This window comes from Coenobita brevimanus, chromosome 57 (genome assembly GCF_032717465.1).
Source record: "Coenobita brevimanus isolate Jiangsu-jjx chromosome 57, ASM3271746v2, whole genome shotgun sequence".
NCBI lineage: Eukaryota > Metazoa > Arthropoda > Malacostraca > Decapoda > Coenobitidae > Coenobita > Coenobita brevimanus.
The window spans coordinates 22,251,176-22,266,102 of record NC_137010.1 but is presented as its reverse complement, the minus strand read 5'-3'; the positions used below and the strand labels follow the sequence as shown (position 1 = coordinate 22,266,102).

The window sequence follows — 14,927 nt, the reverse complement described above, 5'->3', positions numbered from 1 at the left end:
GTAGATAAAAGTGTCCCTTTTAGTCGCCTCTTACGACAAGCAGGGAATACTGGGGAAGTATTCTATCCCCCTTCCCCAGGGGGTAAATTTATTAATACTTCCATAAATTCATATGAAGATGGGGTCAGGTCTGAGTCAATGAGAGAAACGTTTGCAAGTGCTGCCGAGTAGATGAGTGCTACGCCTCCTCCTGGATAGTCAGCAGCAGGCCTGGGAATACTAATAATAGAATGTGTCTTAGGCAAAGCATTACAAATAATATTGATATCAGACTCATACAACCAGGTTTCAGTCAATCACAAAATGTCAAGCTCGTGCTGATTTAGAGTTTCATTAATATAGTCTATCTTATTACGGATAGAACGAATATTTAAAAGACCCATCCTTAACTGGTTCAAGAGGGACGTAGTCAGTTTTTTGAATGGTCAAAATTGGTGTTTTCAGTCAATCTATTCCTATGAGAAACCATAATTGGACATTCTCTACTTGATGCAAAATGGGCAACCGACTGTGACTTTGAATTAGCATCTTGATGTCTTAAAGAGGAGCAATTGATGCATTTGGGAGAATTTCTGTTACTACAGTCCTTAGATTTATGGGCTCCAGCACAAAAGACGCATTTAGGTTCATCACTTTTCCTAAAACATCTTTCAAATGTATGACCAAAGCCTTGACAGTGATGACACTGTGTAACCCAGAATCTATCGAAAGTGCGGCATCTTGTAAGATCCACATAGATGTAATTGCCCTGTTCTACAATGGAGGATCTCACCTCTGGCGACATCTTCAAGACAGCAGTTTTGGTGTCATTCCTTGTCCTTGTGAAGAGAAGGTTGAGTGTACAACCTCGATCAACAAGCATCTTAATTTTATTGTTTTTTCTCAGAATATTTGGGATGATGTCAGAGTCATCCAAGGAAGAGGAAAGGCCCCCGTTTGTGGTACCCTAATTTAGGAGAAAAAAGAAAACCGAATGAAAAAAAAGCACAAAAAACGGAAGATGAGAGAGAGAAGAGAGAGGTATATGTGAGCAGGAGAAGGGAGGTTAAGAGACTGGTGAAGGAGAGTAAGAAGAAAGTGGATGAAGAGTTTGGGAGGAATCTGAGTGTGAAATGGAGGGAGAGTAAGAAATTGTTTTGGAAGGAGGTAAAGAAAGTAAGGCAGTGTGAAAAGGGAAATAGTAGGGGAGTGAAAGATAGGAATAATAGATTGTTGGTGGAGAAGAGAGAGAAACTGAGGAGATGGAAGGAGCACTTTGAGGATTTGTTGAATGTAGAGAGTGAGAGCAGTATGAGTATAAGTGGTTGGGGAATGGCTGGGAGAAGAGGAGATGAGAGGAGGGAGGAAGAGATCAGTAGGTTGGAAGTAGTGTAAGTGATGAAGAAGATTAAGCTGGGAAAGGCCCCAGGAATTGATGGAGTGTGTGGTGAAATGCTTAGATATGGGGGTGAGATTGTTGTGGAGTGGATATGGAAGTTGTGTAGATTGGCGTGGGAAGAGGGAAGGGTTCCAGAGGACTGGAAATCAGGTATAATTGTTCCTCTGTACAAAGGAAAAGGGGAGAGAGAAGTATGTGGTAACCATAGGGGTATTTGCCTTGTTAGTGTGACTGGTAAAATATATGGTAGAATACTCATTGATAGGGTTAGGCATATGACAGAGGAACTAGTTGGAGAAGAACAAGGGGGATTTAGGAAGGGAAAAGGGTGTGTAGATCAGATATTTGTTCTAAGATGTTTAGTGGAGAAGTATCTAGAGAAGGGAAGGAAAGTGTATGCTGCCTTCATGGACTTGGAGAAAGCTTATGACAGAATAGATAGGCAAGGTATGTGGAAGGTATTAAGAATATATGGAGTGGAGCGGAAATTGTTGAGTGCTGTGAAGAGTATGTACGAGGGAGCTAGGGCTACGGTGCGAGTGGATGGTGAGCTGAGTGAGTTCTTTGATCTCAATGTGGGACTGAAACAGGGGTGTGTGATGTCTCCATGGCTGTTTAATATATATATGGATGGGGTTGTAAAGGAGGTGCAAGGTAGGGCAGTGGATGTGGGGGTGGCCCTAATGAATGAGGGTGAGATTTGGAAGCTTCCGGTGTTGCTTTTTGCTGATGATACAGTATTGTTGAGTGAAGATGAATGGGAGTTGCAAGGTTTGGTGAATGAATTTGGGACAGTGTGTAGGAGGAGGAAGCTGAAAGTTCATGTAAACAAAAGTAAAGTTATGGTGTTTGAGAGGAATGAAGTCACAGAGTGTGCAGTGAGGTTGGATGGTGAGGATATGGAGAATGTGAGTGCATTCAAGTACTTGGGTAGTGTGATGAGTAAGGATGGAACTTTGGGGGATGAAGTACATGAAAGGGTACAGCAGGGAAGGAAGGTTGTTGGTACACTGAAAGCAGTGATGAGAAATAGGGAGGTGAGTATGGAAGTTAAGAAGTCACCGCATGATGGTATTGTGATCCCTACCCTGACGTATGGAAGCGAGGCGTGGACCTTGCAAGAGGGGAGCAAGTCAAGAGTGAGAGCAGTGGAAATGAGTTACTTGAGAGGAGCATGTGGAGTGACGTGGAGGGACAGGTTGACGAATGAAGAAGTGAAGGAATGTTGTGGGGTAGATGTGGATGTGGTTGAAAAGATTAGGAGAAATACACTGAGGTGGTTTGGACATGTGGAGAGAATGGAGAATGAAAGACTGACTAAGAGGGTGTATGTAGGTGAGGTGGAGGGAGGGAGAGGGAGGGGTAGACCGAAGATGAGGTGGAGGGATGGAGTTGAGAGATATATGAGGGAGGGGGGGGTGAGTTGGGGGGAGGGTAGTCAAATGGTGGGTGACAGAGTGACTTGGAGGCGTTTTGTCTGCGGCCACCCTTTGCGGGATTAGGGCGTCGGGCTATAGATAGATAAATAGATAGATAGAAAAAAAACAAAAAAACAGGGTGTCTGCGAGGTCACCACGAGCAGGTGGGGTACGACTTGACTACCCTTCTAGGAAAGGTAACCCAAACCGAGGTGCCGCAAAAGTTCTGAGATAGTATTGAAACTTTTCCCAATTAGAGCTTTATAGCAGCAGCAAATACGTCACTTAGGCAAGACCTCATGGGCAACCCTTGAAACTCCTTTCAGACCTAAGTATTGTACTGTACAGGGAACTGTCTAAGACATATTCTATCTATCTATCTATAGCCCGACGCCCTAATCCCGCAAAGGGTGGCCGCAGACAAAACGCCTCCAAGTCACTCTGTCACCCACCATTTGACTCCCCTCCCCCCAACTCACCCCCCCCTCCCTCATATACCTCTCAACTCCATCCCTCCACCTCATCCTCGGTCTACCCCTCCCTCTCCCTCCCTCCACCTCACCTACATACACCCTCTTAGTCAGTCTTTCATTCTCCATCCTCTCCACATGTCCAAACCACCTCAGTGTATTTCTCCTAATCTTTTCAACCACATCCACATCTACCCCACAACGTTCCTTCACTTCTTCATTCGTCAACCTGTCCCTCCATGTCACTCCACATGCTCCTCTCAAGTAACTCATTTCCACTGCTCTCACTCTTGACTTGTTCCCCTCTTGCAAGGTCCACGCCTCGCTTCCATACGTCAGGGTAGGGATCACAATACCATCATGCAGTGACTTCTTAACTTCCATACTCACCTCCCTATTTCTCATCACTGCTTTCAGTGTGCCAACAACCTTCCTTCCCTGCTGTACCCTTTCACGTACTTCATCCCCCAAAGTTCCATCCTTACTCATCACACTACCCAAGTACTTGAATGCACTCACATTCTCCATATCCTCACCATCCAGCCTCACTGCACACTCTGTGACTTCATTCCTCTCAAACACCATAACTTTACTTTTGTTTACATTAACTTTCAGCTTCCTCCTCCTACACACTGTCCCAAATTCATTCACCAAACCTTGCAACTCCCATTCATCTTCACTCAACAATACTGTATCATCAGCAAACAGCAACACCGGAAGCTTCCAAATCTCACCCTCATTCATTAAGGCCACCCCCACATCCACTGCCCTACCTTGTACCTCCTTTACGACCCCATCCATATATATATTAAACAGCCAAGGAGACATTACACACCCCTGTTTCAGTCCCACATTGAGATCAAAGAACTCACTCAGCTCACCATCCACTCGCACCGTAGCCCTAGCTCCCTCGTACATACTCTTCACAGCACTCAACAATTTCCCCTCCACTCCATATATTCTTAATACCTTCCACATACCTTTCCTATCTATTCTGTCATAAGCTTTCTCCAAGTCCATGAAGGCAGCGTACACTTTCCTTCCCTTCTCTAGATACTTCTCCACTAAACATCTTAGAACAAATATCTGATCTACACACCCTTTTCTCCCTTCCTAAATCCCCCTTGTTCTTCTCCAACTAGCTCCTCTGTCATATGCCTAACCCTATCAATGAGTATTCTACCATATATTTTACCAGTCACACTAAGAAGGCAAATACCCCTATGGTTACCACATACTTCTCTCTCCCTTTTCCTTTGTACAGAGGAACAATTATACCTGATTTCCAGTCCTCTGGAACCCTTCCCTCTTCCCAAGCCAATCTACACAACTTCCATATCCACTCCACAACAATCTCACCCCCATACCTAAGCATTTCACCACACACTCCATCAATTCCTGGGGCCTTTCCCAGCTTAATCTTCTTCATCGCTTCCACTACTTCCGACCTACTGATCTCTTCCTCCCTCCTCTCATCTCTTCTTCTCCCAGCCATTCCCCAACCACTTATACTCACACTGCTCTCACTCTCTACATTCAACAAATCCTCAAAGTGCTCCTTCCATCTCCCTCAATTTCTCTCTCTTCTCCACCAACAATCTATTATTACTATCTTTCACTCCCTACTATTTCCCCTTTCACACTGCCTTACTTTCTTTACCTCCTTCCAAAACAATTTCTTACTCTCCCTCCATTTCACACTCAGATTCCTCCCAAACTCCTCATCCACTTTCTTCTTACTCTCCTTCACCAGTCTCTTAACCTCCCTTCTCCTGCTCACATATACTTCTCTCTTCTCTCTCTCATCTTCTCTCCTACCTCTACTCGCCAACCATTCACCATATGCCTTCTTCTTTTGTTCCACAGCTCGTTTCACCTCATCATTCCACCATGCTGTCCCTTGCACACCCTTGCATCTCCTCCTCACTCCACAAACCGCCTCACACGCTGTGCTTATCTCTTCCGTGAATATCTTACATACGTCTTCCACCCCTTCCATCTGCTCTAGCTCATACCTTCCCAATCTTTCTTCCACTATGCTCTTATACTCTGTCCTCTTCTCACTATCTTGCAATTTCTCCACTCTTCTCACAGGAGCTGCTTCCTCCTGTCTTCCCCTTCGCCTCCTCAACCACCTTCTTTGCAGCTCTACCTTGGCCATCACTAAGTGATGGTCCGAGACTCCATTCCCCCACCCTCTCCACACCCTTGCATCCAACACTTGTCTTCTCATTCGCTCATCCACACACACGTAGTCTATCATTGCCTTTCGTTCAACAAGTTCACCATCCATCCTCCTCATTACTCTCCATGTATACCGGTGGATCATCTTATGACGAAAGTAGGTGTTGGCTATTGCCAACCCCTTACCAGCACAGATGTCCACCAAAGCACTACCATTCCCATCTACTTCCGCTGGCACACCCCACTGACCAACCACTCCATCCACTCGTACATTCCCGACTTTGCCATTCATGTCTCCAATCAACAGCACTCTCTCGCTCCTCTCAAACTTGTCCATACATGCTTCTACTCTCGCCCAAAACTCATCTTTCACTCTTGCCACTCGATCCTCTGTTGAAGCATACACATACAATCGCCTATGCTTGTATACCTACTTTCATCCTCACCCATACAATCCTTGCACCCACTGTTCCATACTCTCTTATATTCTCCTTCCACTTCTTGCTTATCATCAGACATACTCCCTCTCTTGCCCTCTCATTCTCACTGACTCCCGTACATATACCTACACCATATTCCCATTCTCTCATCCTTTCACCCTTCCATTTAGTTTCAGTCAATCCACATATATCCACTTTTGCATCCTCAAGCACCTGGACAATCTCTCTCTCTTTCACTTCATCATTCACTCCTCTCACATTCCACGTTCCTACTCTCAGAATGTCCTTTGTCCGTTCCTTAGTCATCAACGTATGGTCCGTCCGGGTCCGAGGCGCTTTATTTGCTTTTTTAGTTAGTTCTTTTTACGGGGTGGGGCACTAACCCACCACCAACCCTTTTAGTCGCCTCGTACGACAAGCAGGGATACTGGGGGAGTATTCTTGAAAACCCCCCTACCCCCAGGGGGTTTTATTAAGTCAGCAAGGATATGGCTTAACCAAACCAACAAGAATATGGCTGCTCCCTTCCTTAAAGAAAAAGAAGGGGGATAATAAATGATAAAGCTTACTCTATATCTGGCATATTGTAAGGTCCTATTTAGCATTGTTTTCCTTGATGTTCCCTAATTTCCATCAGTCTGATGGATTTTTATCTCCATTTTGACCAGTCTAGCAGAGTTCTGTGCTGTACAGTACTGTACATTCTGTTTGGCAGTGCTGCTAAGTCCCACAACCTCCCACCTTACTCTGCCTCAATCTAGTATGTCCTTCCACTCGCGTCGGTATCCTTTCGCATTCCACTCCATATTCTGCACTTTTATTCCTAGCCAGGATGGCTTCCAAGGCTCCCAAGGCTCCTTCAGGCAGGGAGGGGATGAAGCTGAAGACTCTGAGCATGCAAGAGAAACTGAAAGCTTTGGAAAAGATCGATGTTTGTAGCTCGATGCGTGCCATGTGTGTGGAGTTTAACCTGAAGCCGAGCATGTTTTATGATATAAAGAAGAACAAGGACAAGATTCATGCCCATGCCCTGACAACAGAAGATCCCAGCAGAGTGAAGAGGTTGAGGCACAGGATCAAACCAGCCAAGCACATTAGTCTGGACACCTGTCTTTATAAGTGGTATAAACATGAATGTGCTGCTGGTGTGCCTGTTAGAGGAGTGGACCTCCAAAATGCAGCAAGGAGACTGGCAAAGCACCTGAAAAATCAACGATTTTCAAGCAAGTTCTGGTTGGCTCTTCAGGTTTCTAAGCTGACATTGCTTGGCCGACTGGAAAATTGTTGGTGAGAGTGGTAGTGCAGACCAGGAAGCTGTGGAGTCATTCAGGAAATGGAAAAAATTATCAGTTCATTGGATCTGCTCCTCTCACAGCTCTACAATGCTGATGAAATGGGACTGTTTAGGAGGTCCATGCTTATGAACATCCAGGCTAGCAGGCAAGAGGGTCACACCCCAGGTAGGAAGTTGGTAAAAGACCGCATTTCCATTCTTTGTTGTGCCAACGCCAATGGGTCCCACAGGCTCAGACATATTGGGATTGGGAAGACACAGAAGCCTAGGACCGTAAAGAATATTTTGAACAAACCCCAAGTAATATACAGAAGTAACTCTACTGCCTGTTCACAAGGGAGCTGTTCAAAGACTGGTTTCACAGTTATTTTGTGCCTGCTGTGAAAAATTTTCAGGTGTCTAAACTGGGCATCCCTAGGGAGAATGTCAAGGCTATCTCCCTCCTTGATAATGCCCTAGCACATCCCAGTCAAGAAGAGCTCGAGGCACATGCTGGCAGGATCAAAGTATTGCTCATGCCCCCCAACACCACCTCATTAATTCAACATATGAACCAGGGAGTGATTGAGGCCACCAAGCGACACTACTGCAACAAACAATTGTGGGAGTGCCTGGTAGTACTAGAGGAAGAAGGAGATGAAGAGGAGGATACCAGGGGGGCAAGATCTCTGGTGAATTTCAAGGCCTACAATCTCCAAAATGCTGTTTTCAACTGGGCTGATGCTGGAATGGCCTTCAATCCTCCACCCTCAGTAATGCCTGAAATAAAATTCTGAAGGGGACTGATATGGAGGTTGATTTCAGTGGATTTGGGCCTGAGGACTTTGTTCACACTGCTCACAGGAGTGGTGAAACTCAAGTAACTGAAGACAGTGTTATTGATTGGCTTGAGAGTGATGCCCAGGACAAGGGCTACCACCACCAAAGTGAGGCAGAAATAGCCAGCAGTGTGATAGAGGAGACTTCTGTGAAGTGGAGGATAATGACAGTGAAGATGAGGGTGAGAAGTCCCCCAAGATGAGGCTGTCACAGCTCCGGCTGCACCTGGATAAAGTTGTGGAAGGGTTGATGGAGTATGATGGTTTTGAAAATTATTATTCCACCTTCAGAGATATCGGGGCTAATGTCATCAAGCGACAGTATGCCTCTCAAAAACAGACACATATCTCTGACTTTTTTAAGCTCAGATCAGTAGCCAGGGAGCCTCAACCCTCTACCAACAGTGAATCAACATGCAGTTTCCTAAGCAGTGTGTGCTTAGAGATTCCTGAACAGATTTTCTGCAGTGACTCTGATAGTGATTAAGTTGGCCTACAATAGTGATTACAGTAGTGATTAAGGCCTGTAATGTACATAAATACAATACTGTAGTGATCTTAAGTTCTGTGTATAAAGTGTGTACTGTACAGTATAAATTGTAAGGTACAATACAGTACTGTACTGTTGTACATTTTTGATTATGGTTAAGAAATGGTGCACAGAAGCAATCATATGCTCCCCTAGCACCTCTACATCCTACCAAGAGGCCCTCCTTATGCTTGGATTACACCCTCTGCAAGCATGGTAAGTGATTTTTGTTTTTTGTTTCTGGTTAGTCAGGAATCTCATATTTCCTATAAGTTGGAATTATAGTCAAGTTGGAATGACCTCAGCCCCAATTATTCTATGTTAGAGAGCTTTTACTGTATTTTACAACTTTTCCCAATTTGAGCATTGTGGTAGCAGCAAATACATCACTTAGGCAAGACCACATTGGTTACGATACTGCCACTGCGCAAAGCCCCATTATAAATATCTAAAGTGTTCCTATGCTCCTCATGAGGCAATGTAGGATTGGATGATGGATGGATGGTTAACTAACCCTCTGGCCAGACACCTACATCCCAAATAAAGACCCCTTATGACCCCCTCTAATTAATGTATAGAGGTAAAGCAAACATAAGGCAGTAACATTAAGGAGGTTTAAAGAAATAACAAGTGGGAAGAGACTTACCATAAAAGATCCAAACTTAGCTACTAAAAACCCTCTGTGACCCCGGCTAGAGTGCAGGTTGGTTTGCTGTATAGAGAGAAATGTAAATCAGTGACACTAAAGAGCTCCCAGTAAAAAAAATTGTCTCTATATAGATGCCACTGACCACTGGAGTGCAACATAAAGTTTCACTGCATTATATGAATTTTTAGCACCATCTGTATATAAATGCTGCTGCAGTATGGAGCAGATTAAGATTTAACTGCATCTGTATATAGACTGCTGCACTGTGGAGCAGCTGTTATTTACACCAACATAGCAGAGATTCTTTTCACACTAACTCGTGACATTTTTTCGTTGCTGTTTTTCATAAATAATATATGTGTATGTAGACTTGTGACCTGGATGTGGTATCCCATTTACCCTCCTTTTTTAAATTTTTTGCTTTACTGTTGCAACTTATGGCTTTTTTCCATTCAGTGTTGTCTCTCCTTTCATTTGGAAGGCTTTCTGCTGTAGATGAAACTTTGAAACTTGGCAGCAGAATGTTCAAGTCACATGTGAGTGATGTGCTGTTAGTGGTGGTCGGGCAAAAGAGAGCCACCTACCAAGAGTTGTCATTTAAGGATTTGAGTTGTTCAGGAGCTCTGATACATATGCTTCTGTATGTAGATTTTACTAAAAAATACAGGTGGTGTAGTTTACAAAAGCATTTATAGCCTCACTGCAATACTGGGGCATATTGTGCACCATCTCTATATAGTTCTGTCATTGCCTTAGGGTTCAGTGAATAAAAAAGTAGGAAAAAAACTGCCATTTGGCCTGTTTCACCCATCAGGAGTAGTGAATGAATAGCATGCAGTGCAGTTGTCATGCTCTTTCTTTGTGTACAACATGTCTGCCACTGCTTTTTAGATTTGCACTTTTCGAATCTCGATAGGGAACCCACACATGCAGAGAGATCACTGTACTGAGCAATAGTCATCAGATACTGCAGAATACTTGTTGTTTGCATTAAAAAAGGTTTGAACTCATGCATATGGGCACAGCCACTTCACATTAATACCTTATGTCACAGGAGTCATACTGGACCACTCTTAGTTAAATGTGACTTGTTGTGTCACCTGGAACTGTCTTAGAGGTCATAAATTTCCACTTTTGTCATAACTGTTTACAGTAATTTCCATCTTCAAAACAGATGATAATGGTGAATGCATTGGTTATTTTGGGAGAAGTCTTGATAAATCCAGTATAAGGGTCTCAGATAACAGAACAGTCAAAACGTATCTGTAAAAGTCTGTCTTCTAAAACAGTCTGGCCAGTATTTCACATTGCCTAAATCGCTGACTCAAAGCAACCTCTAGGATGCATTTTCAGCCATACAGTGCTGTTATCATTGTTGTGGGTAGTAGCCAAACTTGGCAAGTAAACTCTGCCAAACTTAACTGTTTTATTCAGAATTTACATTTTGTTGTATGTTGTGCATTCACTTGGAAGTTTTGGAATTTTTAGACAACTGCATATTCATAATATCAGTATTTTACTGTAAACAGATATCAGTAATATTCAAGACAATATTAGCCCCATTATTACCGTGCCATTTTATACTCTATGGCATCCCCAGATTATTTTGGTCATTGAAGTAGACGCTTTTTGAAGCGATGAGGATTTTGAATAGCCTTCATTTAAGCCTTTACTACTATAGGTTTCTTCTAACTGGGTAAAATCATCAGGTGGTATCAGGATTGAAGTAGAAAGAATATCATAGTACTGAAAGGGGTTAAGGTGTTATAAAGTGCTGGAGAGGGAGACCTCATTGTGGCACTGATATAACTGGGCACCTCAACTGCAGTTCAACAGTGTCCTTCAGCTCCATCCCTGTGCCCCCGAAAGAGGATAGTGTATGAAAGAAGAAGTGAAACTTCAGCCTTCAGTCTGTTAGGTTCACATGCAAATAAGCTTGGAGCCATAGCAAAAAGGTGTAATAGGCATACTAAATAATCTGCTGTGGATACAAGCCAGTATAATCAATATGCCCTATAATTCCGAACCTAGAGGAGAAAGAAAAATACAGTACCTATGTCCAGATGATTTTGCTTGTGAACTGGAGCCAGGATTTCCAAATCTGAATGACAAAAATAATTAGTGTAGCTTCTTTCATTGGATATGAGATTTGATAGTTCTGCACTTGTTCCTTGTCATTCTCCTTTTGGATCCTACCTCACCTTGTCGTTTAGATGGGAGTCAGGATTGGGATGAAGCTGGTGATGACAGTGAATAGTTTCCAGCAAGTTTTGACTTGTAATCCAGTAGTGTCAGCAGTTAGTGCAGCCTGTAGCCAGTAAAAAATCATCAGCTATACCATAGCCATGCCCATTATGGAGGATCCATATGAGAAGGCATTGTGTAGCTTTGAATGAATAGGGAGAGAATGGATGTGTGGCAAAGTTTCACTAGTCACTCAGTTGATAGCCTCATACTTTTATGCTTTTACTTCCTATTCAGGATTGTTTCTACCATGTTTATCTTGAATGAGAAGGACAGGTTTGACTTACAAAGTTTGTATGTTTATGTCAGGCATGGGAAGCCAATTGAGGGCGAGTGGCCATGTGGACCTGAGCGTTACCAGGAGTATAGCCAACTCTTGGAGGGCGGGTATCCAGCACACCTCAGGGACAAAGAGGTAGGTTTGTTAATGCTTTGGTGTGAGAATGTAAAACAAATAAGTCTGAAGGGATGGACAGTCAGTAAAGGGAGGTGTGACTCAATATACTTAACACTGATGATAGTGTTATTTTTGCACTTTCCATTTCCTAGTTCTAATTTATGTTCTCTTATTTAGTGAGCAGTAAGTGGGGGTTAAGTTGATGATGAAGCCAGTGGTATGCCATTAAATTGCAGCACAGGTGCCCCTCAGCATACTGTTGCCCAGTGTACATTGTTTCACTTTAACGATTACCAGTATTTTCCACTGTATTCTGGTATACAGTTGGCTCCCTTCCATCTTAACAATAACCATGGTGGAGAAACATTGTGGTCAGCACACCCTATGCCTGTATGAGATTGGCCTTCCCATTTTAATGATTACTATGGCAAAGAAACATTGTGATCAGCAAAGAATCCACTGGTTATAGTATTGTTGTTTGAGACCTATGCATTGCAGTTTTGAATGACAGCAAAAGCTTTTAAAACTCTAAAGTGACAGTTTGAGTGATGTGTGTGAAAGGTAATACGAAACACTTTAGTCCCCTGAACAGCTGATCACTGGACAAGTACTGAGCAACAATAGCCCAACATGAAAATCAGTACATCACCCAGTGTCAAAGTGTGTTGCATTTGTCTTCAATATGATTAGGGAGGAGGCTGTAGCACCAGCCGATCAGGATGGTACTCCCAAGGGGAATGTGCTGATGATAGGGAGAGCTGGAGCTCCTGTTTCACTGGCTGCCTAACCATCCCCCATTGCTGACCTTTTCAGTGTGACAGTAACATGGAGAGTAGACCAGCATACTTTCCTAAACACTTCCTCCGTCTCATACACTACACCACATGCGCTTTTCATATCACACAACGCACCCCACTGTGTCACGGGTTGACACCAGCAAAGGTGTGCGGCCAGAAAACTTTGCCCCTGGTACCTATTGGCGGACCTTTTGTGGGGAGGCGTGATGAGAGCTCCGCCAGCATAGATTGTGGGCCCGGGGTGAGATGGGGTTCAACCTGTGCTAGAGGGTACAGGGCATTGCAGTCCCCAGGCTGCTCCTTCCACCCAACAGATAGGGGCCCAAACCTGGAATTAGCACCTCTGGAGGCTGCCCGCTCGGTGAGTGCAAAATGGCAGGGCAGTTACAGTGCCAAGACGTACTTGGAGAGCATCCCTGTTGCTGTCCTGGCAGGGTGCACTGAGGCCGTTACCACAACCACTGGTCAAGGCTGGTGAGCTAGGGGTCCCAGATCCATTACCTGAGCTTGGGGTCTGTTCAGTGGGTGGGGCTTATGGCGTGTCTCCCCTTCTTATTTTGCTGATTATGACTGAGTTAAAGAATGTAATTCAAAGCAAGCTTGAGGACATTAAATCACCCATGGGATCAGAGTGGCTTCATGGAATGTGGGAAGTTTGAGGGGTAGACGGTGGGAAGTGGTTGAGGTAATGAGAAGGAGGTGGGTGGATGTGGGATGTGTGCAAAAAGTTCAGTATAGAGGTGGATCAGCCAGAAGTATTGCTGGGAGGGATTTTTGCAATAAGATGTTGTGGCACAGTAGGATAGATAGATATGGTGGTGTGTGTTTGTTGGTTAGGGAGACATGGGTGGAATATGTGATGAATGGTGTGAGAGTAATTGATAGGATAATAGCAGTGAAAATTTGTTCGGTGGGATGATGTTTGCAATTCAACATATGCTCCACAACAGACTTTGTTGAGGTAGAGAGGGATAGATTCTGGGATGACTTAATACGTGTAGTAAGTGGTTTGGGGGATGATGAGATTGTAGTACAGCTACTGCAAATTGACTTAGGACCTCCCCCCACAGTGTATTAAAAAACACAGAAATCATAATATATCACAATGTTTGTTTATGAAATGCCATTCATTAATATGAAATCATGTTTCTCTTGTTTTTCAGGACCAGTTGGATGCATTTGGGCATGGAATCACTTAGATCTCTTAAAGTAATCTAAGGACATTTCTTTGCACCAAACATTTGTCAGTTCAGTCTTGAGGTTGTCCAGATTGGGTGTCTTCTTCTCTGCCATGATTTTCTTTATCTTTGTCTCTCAATTTTCTATCGGATTTATATCCAGACTGTTGCCAGCCCAGTCAAGGACCTCAATCAATCATCCTGAAGCCATTTTGTCACCTTTCTTGACTTGTGACATGGAGCTGAATTGCGCATGAAAAAGTCGCACCCATGAATAGCAAGAAAGTTTAACAAATGATCTTTCAGAACTTGAATGTACCAGCCACCATTCATCATCAAGTTCTTAGGAAGAAAGTAGAGGCCCCCCCTTCCCATTTCACCTGAGAAGCACCCCCATACCATTACTGATTGTGGGTGCTTGACAGTCAGCACCTTGTAAGCAGGGTCATATCAACTATGGGAGGCAGGGTGACGAACCTTGGCAGAACACACCTGGAACACTTGAAATGTGCATTCATCGGAAAACATATCTTTTATCCAGTCATCGAATGTCCAGTGTGCATACTTCTTGGCAAACTGAATGAACTGCTTCTTCATGCGGTCAGTGAGAAGGGGTTTCTTGGCTGCGGTGCGGCATGCCAAACCCAGCTTCTTCTGCAAACGGTGTTGGATAGTTGGAATTGAGACGTCTTGTAACAGCTGGGGATGCATTCTCTTCAATTCTGCTGCTGTCAGTCAGGGATTCTTGATTACTTCCCTCTTCAAAAGCTATCTGTACCTCTGGAAGTTGTCCTCTTCTTTCCACCGCCATGCTTGTGCTCTGGTACAACATCAGGTGGCAGGCCGCATGCTGCAGCAAGAATCTTCATGACGGTCGACTTTGCGCGTCCAGTACATTCACAAATCGCGTTGATAGGGACATTATCCTGCCTCCATGCAATGATACGGACCCTCTCATCCCTTGAGCAGTACTTTCCAGGCATGACAGCTTGGCTCCAGGAAAACAATAGGGCAAACAGTAATGCATACGAAAAAAGAGATGCAAGCTCAGAGTGACGGTAACATATACTCCCACTCTCGCTTCTGGGCAAGCACTGACGTGTTGAGTGTTTCACCACCTCCCGCCAACAT

At 44.0% G+C, this 14,927-nt stretch overlaps 1 protein-coding gene across 1 annotated transcript in view; it reads left to right on the top strand.

The window, feature by feature from the left end:
* Positions 1–14,927, top strand: part of LOC145401925 (uncharacterized) — a 443,277-nt gene that overhangs the window by 203,888 nt on the left and 224,462 nt on the right. The window contains exon 15 of the mRNA XM_080274030.1: positions 11,734–11,839. Within this exon, the coding sequence (XP_080130156.1) occupies positions 11,734–11,839 (106 nt within the window). The remainder of the gene's footprint in view (positions 1–11,733; positions 11,840–14,927) is intronic.